Genomic DNA, 9,851 nt, shown 5'->3' on the forward strand with positions numbered 1-9,851 from the left:
CATTTTTTTTTGTCATTGAAAAATATTCTCGTTTCCTTTTTAAGTAAAAAGTTATTATATTTTTGTACTTTTTTTTACTATAAAAGGAAAAAACAATAATTATTACTCACTTTTATTAAAATTCGTAGCCGATCAAATGAACACACATTTACATAATGGAAGAAGTATAATATATACTAACAACATAGTATGATATAGTTCGATATTCCAAAATAAATATAATATATCAATTGACAACATACAACAATAGTTCTCACAATATGTTGTTTAAAGCTGCTATCATGTATTGTTTAATATACCTTTATATGTTCATTGTCGGCAATCAATATTAATAAGTGGAAGTACGTAAGCTAAGATAATTTCAATATATTTATCTTTTGTATTTTATATATAAATTAAGGTTTTGTTTCTTTTGCCACAAAATTTCAAGTTTTTACTATTTGGATTTTGGATTTTTTGAAAAAAAAAAAAAACTCCTTCTGTCCCACAAGGAAGATACTATTTTGTCCGTCCCAAAATAAGGGTATCATTTTCTAATTTAGTACATGTACTACCTATCTAATATAATAAATACCCTTACAACTTGCAATATATTATACATATATCATTATTTTTATAACACACCGTACTAATAGGGGCAGTTTTGTTTTTTCTACTACAAACTAATATAATACTAATATTAATAAATTTACGTGCAAAAAGCAAACAATGCTCTTCTTGCATGACGAAGGGAGTACATTTTTTTTTCTATATTCCATCATACATTATTTTAATACCAAATCGAAACCAAAATTTTTCTAAAACCATCAAAAGGAACATACCTTTTGTATTATAATAATATATTTGTAATTTATATAAAAACTAAAAAGTATTTTAGTATTAATATACTACTTCATCTCTTCCATTGAAATGTTGTTATTTTCCATTTTCGTTTGTCCCAAAACAAATGTACCATTTCATAATTTAGTAATTGTACTACATTTGAACATAATAAATACATTTCAAACTTACACTGTATTACACAAATACCACTCTTTTTATATTGTACAATACTAATAACAGTATTTTCGTCTTTTTCACTACAACTCATTATAATACTAATATTCAAAACGTAAACGATGATAACCTTGCACCGGGACAGATGAAATATTACTTTTATTACAATAAAAAATAACTACTTCTAAATATAATAGAAAAAAATAAAAAATATACTTTTAATTAAAACAAAAGAAATACATATGGGTGTGTTTGTTTGGGGGTTTGGATTTTGAGTTGAGATTTGAATAGTAAAAATTTTGAATTTGAATAATTGTATGATGTGATATAAATAAGTGTTGATATGATGTTTTGAATGTAAAATATATTTTTAGTATAATATAAAAAATGAAAAATAGGTGTTTGATTTAATGTTTTTGGGAAAAAAAAATTGGATGAACAGTAGAAATCTAATTAAATTCTCCGAACAAACACACCCATACTATATATTATGTTAATATTTTATATTTATAAAAAATTGTGCTAAAAAAAATAGAAAGTAATTAACTTAAATAAAAATAAATTTGATTAAAAATAAGTTTACAACGAAAACAAATAAAAAAATAAATAAAAATAGAAAATGTAGCGTTGATTTTGCCGTCACAATGAGAACGGCCGGCGGTACTAATTGAGCTTCGTGGACACGACGACAGGCGACAGCAGAAGGGGACAAAATCAGAAATACAGCTTTACAGACGAATTTACATAATTGCCCTTCTGGTCAACACCATCAAACATACCCTGCCCATCCCGTCCCCATGCCGTAGAATCCAAAATCCGCGAAAGCGTCAAATTTCTTCCAAACTTTTCTCCCTCCGTCTCCTTCTCTCTCCGTATCTTCTGTAATTTTCGCGGTGTGGCTGTAACCACAACGAATTTCATCCTCCTTTGATTAATTTTTGGTTTTTTTTGTTTGAATCACCGGTTTGCGAATCTACTCCTCGACCTTCTGGTTGGGCGAATTGGAAGCACGTCGTCCCTTGATCTCTGGTGCGAGGTTACTTATTTATTCCTGCAATCTGGTGGGATGGATTTCCTACAGGCTTGGTAAGAAACTTCGTTCTTTCTTTTTAATGTGTGGAATCTTATTCATGTTGATTGGTCGTATGTTAACGTTTTATTTCCGGTCAGTTGCATTGGACCCTTGTTTCCGAGTTTTTATGCTTTAATTTTTTTCTGTGGAGATATCGATTTTTGAATAGTCTGGATTCGAAGTGCTTTTCTTTTTCTGAAATTTGCCCGAAATTGCCATTGATCTGCCCGCATGAGGGTATTAAGAAATTGTAATTGTAATTTTGACTGTTTCTATGTTGATGCAATAGGTGAAAGGGTGAAAGGTCGGAGGATATCTGGATTGCCAGGGTTCAGGGCGAGAAATCGAGGGCCTAGCCTTTACTGATTTCTCTCTTCCGGAGATTGTATATTTGAAGCGTTAATTGGGCTTGAGGTTCAACTATGCCGGCTTTGAATCGCAGCTGGATCATCTTCATCAATTGTTTGCTTCATTTTGCTGAATGGCATCCTCTGGAGTAGCGTAGCTGCTGGGGCCACCGCAGCCCACCTCAGAAATTCCATTACACAAGGTGAGAAAGGTTTTCGGAAATTCTTAAAGAATCACAAAAAATGTTAATAAAAGAAATGCATTGTAGTATGGTGACTAGATGTAAAAAACATTTCAAGAAATTCTAATGTTTGGGGTGATTTCAGCTTCCAAATGACATAGTTGTAATTATTTCTGTACAACACTCCATCGAAATTTTTTCGTACTATTTGATTTTGTTTGTTATTTCTCAAGTTTCAGGTGGTACAGAGTTTGTTATTTCTTTTACACTTTGAATTGCTGGTTAGAGAGTTTCAGTATTTCTGATGTTTGATAAGAGGAGTTCGATTGAGAAGGTGACGGAGATGGCCTGCTGTGGGTGTTTTGGCTTCTCATTTATTAGAAATGCCAAAAAGGTAAATGGGTCAAGAGGGCTTATGAACAACACCACTTGTCGGGATTCCTTATTGGAGGATGATGATATCGAAGATGATGATCAGGATGATAATTTTTTTGACGATAGTATGATCGAAACTGGGAATGTGGATCATTTTGAGTATCAAAGCCCAACAAAGCGAGCTGAGGAGCTTCTCATGTATAGAATACAAAATGGTTTGATATGCAGGGAGCTTCCTGTTAAAGAAACCCACACTCTCATTCGCTCAGAGGTAAGTTGGGAACCACTGCTATTTGATTTTTCATTGTATCAGTAGAAAAGGCTCTTATAAGTTCTGTGTTGGGGTTAAGTCAATTAGAGTGAAAATAACTTTTGGTGCCATTTACTAAGCTAGTCAGCTTAACAATATAAATTACTAGTTTTGTAATGATAGAAGTGAAAAGATACATATATTATATATCTTCTATGAAACCAAAGGTACTTGTAGTCTTTTTCCAATGGTTAAGGAGTGGTCTTTATTGTTTTATGAGTTTAGGCTGCTTGTTCTCTCTCTCTCTCTCATAAAGTTGTCGTTTGACACAGGTTATACTAAGCTGTATTTTTTCGCTTGACTACGTGACCTTCTTAAACTCAATAGTCTGATATCTTTGATGGATATTATTTATACTTACTATGTGAATTTAGAACATCTTTATTTAAGATGCTTGCTAGGGTAAAAATATTATGGTTGTATTCACCTAGCTAAACCTTAAGCATTTATTTTATGTTGGAAAAAACCACAGTTTTTGGCCATGTGATGGGACTGTTAAGAAAGGGATCTCTCCTTGAATGCAAGGAACTGCATGGCATTCTATCTTTTCATTCAATGTATACTGCTAATGAATATTGTGTACTGCAGGATGAAAATGGGAAAAAGACTGTCAATGAATATGTTCGTGAGTGCAAGATTGGTGCTGGTAGCTATGGAAAAGTGGTGAGCAGATATTTGAAAATATTTTACTTTCTGGGTTAGCTGCTTTCTAATATAACATGATATTTTGTACATTGCAATTTTGTAGGCTCTCTATCGAAGCCAAATAGATGGAAAACAATATGCAATCAAGGTAACATCTTCTGTAATGATAGCTAAGTTTTGCTGTATGCACTTCTGTGATTTTCAGGCTTGGCCTACAATGATACAATATTATTCCTGTGTTTAGAGTTATATTGGCAGGCAGGGCCGGGGCCCAAAATTTTGGGGGCCGTCTGGTGGCCCCTTTTTACCAAAAATAATAACAATTATATAAATATAAAACAAATATTATAAACATATGTATGGTATTAAAATATATATGTTAAAGTTTGTTTAGTTTGCACTTAAGTTTGAGTTTTGGTTTAAGTCGTATTTTTATGTGATGTTTTGTAAAAGAAAATAGTGTATTTTTATTAGGACCTTTGCGGGTTGATCAGTAAAAGAAGTGGTTCGAAAGCAAAACCAAACAAACCCAAACATTAAAAAATAAAATAAAATACATAAAAGAAAATGATTATTTTTAATTTTTATATTATTTATATAAAAAAATAAATAAGGCCTTTTCTTATTTTTTTCCCGGGGCCCATCAAAACTCAGTAATGGCCCTGCTGGCTGGCATCTGTTTTAGGACTTCTGTCCTCAATTATTTATGATTGTAAGCGAAAGCAGGCATGCAGTTCACTTGCAGGTTATTGACATGTCTGTACTTTGGAATCCTGATTTCATGTTATAATACATGGATCTAAGTGTATTGGTGGATATTGGAGTTTGTGTCCCTGCTGGGCTATAGAATACAACTTGTTCCAACTAATTAAAAATTGGAAAACGAAAATATTATTGAAACCTGGAGTGAATAAAAAGGCTTGGCATATATTGTGCAGTAGTAACCATCTGTTCTCAATTCTGGACATAGGCCTTTCACAAATCACACCTATTGAAGCTCCGGGTTGCTCCTTCAGAAACAGCAATGACCGATGTTATTCGCGAGGTATTTGATGCTTTCTTCTACAATATCATCATCTATTAAGTGGTTTTCATCCTTGGGACCTTTCAAAAACGTTGTTGCTCTAAACTAATGATTTATCTCATTGCACGGTTAACGCCTTCTGGTTTTTTTTTCATTCACTTGTTTTAACAATATCACTTTTCGACATATATGTTTGAATGTCTGGTTTTTTTTATTCCACAGAAATTATTTTCTGTTTGTGATCCTGCCGGTTCTTATCTTTCATTTTGAATTTATATTTTGTGCAATTCATTTTGTGGTTCGTAGTTCAACATGGGTATTATCTTGAATGATTGCCTACTAAATTCATTATTGTCTTTCCAGATTTTAATCATGAGAGTATTGAGTCATCCAAATATTGTCAACCTTGTCGAGGTTATTGATGACCCAACAACAGATCACTTGTATATGGGTATTATATTCTTCTCCGATTATTTTTCCCTTCTCCCAAATATATCTGTTTATTTTATCCCAAAACTACTTTGATTCAGTTATGGAATATGTGGAGGGGAAATGGGCCTATCAGAGCACTGAGCCGCCAGGTGGTCTAGGAGAAACCACTATCCGGAAGTACTTACATGACGTAGTTTCTGGTTTAATGTATCTTCATGATCATGTATTGGCCAAGCTTCTTCTATAATTTTGTTTAGCAGTTTAATCTTTTACAACCATTCCACTAATTTGATAGCGTGTGTCATATATTCTCCTTCATCATATTTCATCTTGCACCAATGTTTATTCTTTTCAATTTTGTGTTCATTATACAATATTCCAGCACTTTGAGCTAAATCATTCTTGATATGGGCTTCTGTGTTGGTTTTCTTGTGCTTTACGTTTTTTGGCTGCATGCTCAGTCCGGGGTTGCTAGCACTCCTGCATACCCAGACAACTTACTCTTGCTATTTCCTGCAATTGACAGCATATAGTGCATGGAGATATAAAACCCGATAATTTGTTGGTTACTGCTTCAGGCACGGTCAAGATTGGTGACTTTAGTGTCAGCCAAGTTTTTGAGGTGAGTGATATTTCCTGTCAAACATGTTACTTATATAAGCATACCATATGCGTGTGGCCTGTGCTGTAACATTTTTTAGGAGAACCTTGACAAAGTTCGGGTGATTGAATTTTTTGAGAATCTGGTGAGGGGAAATCAGCTGGCAGGAAATGAATATTTGCATTTAAATAAGCAACCTGTGATATACTAGTTTGTGTCTGTGTCTGATTTGATCTTTCTGTGATTCGGCCCATAATAGTGCCTTGCAAGATCGAGTGCTTACACAATCTTGATGGATTCTTGTTTGCCCTTGATAAACTTTTGAATCACATTTTCCTCACTTTTTATTTTATTCTCTTGTAATTTTTGAAAGAACTAATCATATGTCTTCATGGGAGTTTGTGTCATAGAAAATTACATACCCAAACAGGCGAAACATTTTACGTTACTTTTTGTAGATACAGAAAATACTATGCCATTTATTTTTATAGTCACTTTATGATTAATTTAAGAAACCTTCTGTATCAAGGCTTATTTTGTAATGTGTAGCCTTTCTCTTTTGCCATCCAGGTCAAAAGAAAATGTACCATGTTTAAATGCTTCGAAAACTATATGTTATTGAGTGTTATTTTGAGTAGTAGCTGCAAGATTTTGTTGTTTCCGGAACTTGAGGAATTGGTATTTTTTTTTTCTTAAAACATTATGGATTCTAAGCAACTATTTTTTATTTAAAATAAGCAAGCTCTCCATATTATATACAAAAGTTTGCACCATCTCAAATACAATATTATTTCTTTGCGTGTGAGATTTAGGCACTAGATTTTTCTCTCTATTTGTCTCTTTTTGAGTAGACGGATGGATTATGTTTTGAATCCTTATTAGCTTTCTTGTTAGTTTTCTGTTGCATTGAAAATGTATATAGTTTAGCCACTATTCGCATTGTATCTTAACTCTTAGTTCTGGTTTTGGATCGACTACTCACAGCATCATCCATTGAAGTTTTTATTTTTTTATTTATTCTTACGCTACTCTCATATTCTTCACTGCACAAGCGTATAAAAAATTCTCATCTTATCTGTTTGTAGGATGACAATGACGAGCTTCGTCGCTCTCCTGGAACTCCCGTGTTTACTGCACCAGAGTGCTGCTTAGGTATCTTCTCTCATCCCTCAATTCTTGGCTAATAAGCAAGTGTCTATTATCTTCCAACTATTGGTATTCCATTGTCAAATTCAGGTCTAACCTATCGCGGGAAAGCTGCGGACACTTGGGCCCTTGGCGTCACCTTGTACTATATGGTTTTTGGTAATTACCCATTTATTGGAGAAACCCTTCAGGATACCTATGAAAAGGTACATGAATACAACGCACACACATACATACATAAAACTTCTTCTATATATCTGGTTGGAGTTTGATTGTGTCATCTAATGGTTCAATATAAATTATTTTTTGCCTCTCAGATAGTTAATAACCCGTTGTTACTTCCCGGTGACATAAACCCCCTCTTGAAGGACTTGCTCGAGGGCCTTCTATGCAAAGGTTCGTCAGCTGTTCAGTTTTTTACTGTTTTCTCAAAAAGTTACAACCAAACCATGTGAACTTTTTTCACGTGCAGATCCGAAGCAAAGAATGAGTCTGGAGGACATTGCACACCATTCTTGGGTGGTCGAAGAAGAAGGGCCGATTCTCCAGTACTCGTGCTGGTGCAAGCGAAGTGCGCTGCTGCTGCTGCAGTGAAGACACTGCACTGCACAGACAAATAAGTATTGCTCGACTTGACGGGGCGTCGAAGAAAGTAAGTTTCCAATGAGGTTTCTTGCAGCTCTACTTTTGTGCTCTGATGCTTGAATATCTCTTTCTTGCTCTACTTATATAATTTGCACCCGATTGAGGTTAATACTTTGTGATTCTTCTCCTACTGTGATGTTTACTATCATATATTAATACATATATACACATGCTTTGTCCTATCCTTTGGGGGGTGTGGTTATTTTATTTTTAATATTATTCTTCTTCTTTAGCCACAGCATAGTTTGGTATTTAAACTTTTACTGCAAATGAGAGATTCCAATTTTAACTAAAAGGTTTCAGTGTGTTTGTTCAGTAAAATTGTTTGAAGATATGATTTATTTATTTATTTTTTATTATGTGAAGTATAAAGTATTGTGTAAGTAATTTAAAAATAATATGTCCATATAATATATTGATTTTTTTGAAAAATTTATATTTGGAAATTGTGGAAGAACAAAGTTTGATTTGGTAGGGAGATGGAATTTGGATTTGGATGATAATTACTGAATAAGGGTGTATTTATAGTTTTTTTTTTTTTTTAAATAATAATTTGAATTTATTGTTTTATGGGAGAATATAATATATTTTTACAAAACAATTAAAGAGTTAAACAATAATAATAAAAAAAAAATTGAACAAATTTAAGTTATTTTTGGAAATTGAATGGATCACATATTAAAAGAAGAGGCTAGAGTATGCTTGTAGTTTGTGTAATGTTTATAGGTAGCATAATTGATATATATATATATATATATATTAGTTTGAGTTTGTAATTTTGAATGCTATTTTGATAATATTATGTAAAAATATAATTTATTTTTATTAAAAAATAAGAACTTAATAGTAATTTTTGCTCTGAAATATAAACAAAATACAACTATTTGATTTGAAAGATTGGGCTTTGCTTATTAGTATTATGATGATGTAATTTTCTATACAAAATGATTATGATTTAATAATTAAATTATTTAGTTCAAAATTTTAAATATAAACAAATAGACATACTACATAGATCTACACTATTTGGTATTATGAGTGAATTATGCAAGTTTATATAATGTATTTTATGCATTTGTATTAATATATTATACTTAAAAAAAAATAATGACAACATATATTTATATAAACATGCTAAGGGATACTTTTATAAATTCTTAAATTTATAAAATTAATTAAAAAAAAAACTCAGTTAATATTGCTATATATATATATTTAATTTTTACTTGTAGCTTTCTAATTATCAAATGATCAATTTCGATTTGTTCCTTCATTGTTTAGATATATATATTTAAAATTTTTAATAATAGTTGTATATGATAATTTAATAACAAATAAAAATTTTATATATTCATTTTTAGAGAAAAAATAAAAAATAAATGGAATAATAAAAAATTAAAACGAAAAACAGCTCTTCCTTTCTTTATACATTTAAGATGAAACGCTACGATTGTGTGACGATATAATAATATTCATACAATATTTATCTTATTCTATTATTATTTTAATACTTCAAATATTTGTGTTTGGCTAAGATTTCAAACAAAAAATTTATATTATATCTCCGCAAATTTTTAGTCAAAATATATTTCTCTCCACCTAATGCAAGAAGTGCACTGTTTGTTTTTTTCACGTATATTTTTAATATTAATATTATATTAGTTTGTAGTAAAAAGACGAAAATGTTCCTAATAGTATGATATGTTATAAAAGTAATAATATTTGTGTAATATATTGTAAATTGGGTATTTATTATAATACTAAATTAGGAAAATAGTATTTGGACAAATAAAAATTAAAAAAGGTATCATTCTTATGGAACAAGAGAGTATTATTTTATTTTTTTAAAAAAAAACTGTGCAATTATTGTTTAAATATAAAAAATATTCTGATGCACAAATACATAAATAAAAAATAAACATATTTATGAGAACTTATATTCAAATGTGTACTGCTGATAAAGAATAAAAACTATAGTAGTAGTATTATTTAATAGAAATAACAAAATCCAATAAGTATGCTCCGAGGAAAGTACAGGGGCAACTGCGGAAATAGTTACAGTTAGAGTGCCAAATT

The 9,851-nt window shown here is 31.2% G+C and overlaps 1 protein-coding gene across 2 annotated transcripts; it reads left to right on the forward strand.

Annotated features, from left to right (window-relative positions):
- The first annotated feature begins 1,779 nt into the window (after positions 1-1,779).
- LOC127244244 (serine/threonine-protein kinase GRIK2-like) lies at positions 1,780-8,013 on the forward strand. Of its 2 annotated transcripts, none has more exons than XM_051264689.1 (13): positions 1,780-2,082; positions 2,358-2,618; positions 2,831-3,243; positions 3,871-3,945; positions 4,031-4,075; positions 4,898-4,972; positions 5,315-5,402; positions 5,482-5,606; positions 5,910-6,005; positions 7,070-7,136; positions 7,221-7,336; positions 7,448-7,526; positions 7,603-8,013. In XM_051264689.1, the coding sequence occupies exons 3-13, from the start codon at positions 2,902-2,904 to the stop codon at positions 7,722-7,724; spliced, it is 1,230 nt and encodes a 409-aa protein (XP_051120646.1). In that variant the 5' UTR covers positions 1,780-2,082; positions 2,358-2,618; positions 2,831-2,901; the 3' UTR covers positions 7,725-8,013. The 2 variants fall into 2 exon arrangements, with proteins under 2 accessions (XP_051120646.1, XP_051120645.1); XM_051264688.1 differs by having other exon boundaries at positions 2,837-3,243.
- The last annotated feature ends 1,838 nt before the right edge of the window (positions 8,014-9,851 follow it).

This window comes from Andrographis paniculata, unplaced genomic scaffold, assembly GCF_009805555.1.
Source record: "Andrographis paniculata isolate CXL003 unplaced genomic scaffold, ASM980555v1 Contig9END, whole genome shotgun sequence".
Classification (NCBI taxonomy): domain Eukaryota; kingdom Viridiplantae; phylum Streptophyta; class Magnoliopsida; order Lamiales; family Acanthaceae; genus Andrographis; species Andrographis paniculata.

Coding starts and splice junctions, on each gene's coding strand:
- LOC127244244 (XM_051264689.1), top strand. CDS start 2,902: ATGTTTGATAAGAGGAGTTCGATTGAGAAGGTGACGGAGATGGCCTGC. Junction 4,973..5,314: donor TGACCGATGTTATTCGCGAG/GTATTTGATGCT, acceptor TTGTCTTTCCAG/ATTTTAATCATGAGAGTATT. Junction 7,337..7,447: donor TTCAGGATACCTATGAAAAG/GTACATGAATAC, acceptor TTTGCCTCTCAG/ATAGTTAATAACCCGTTGTT.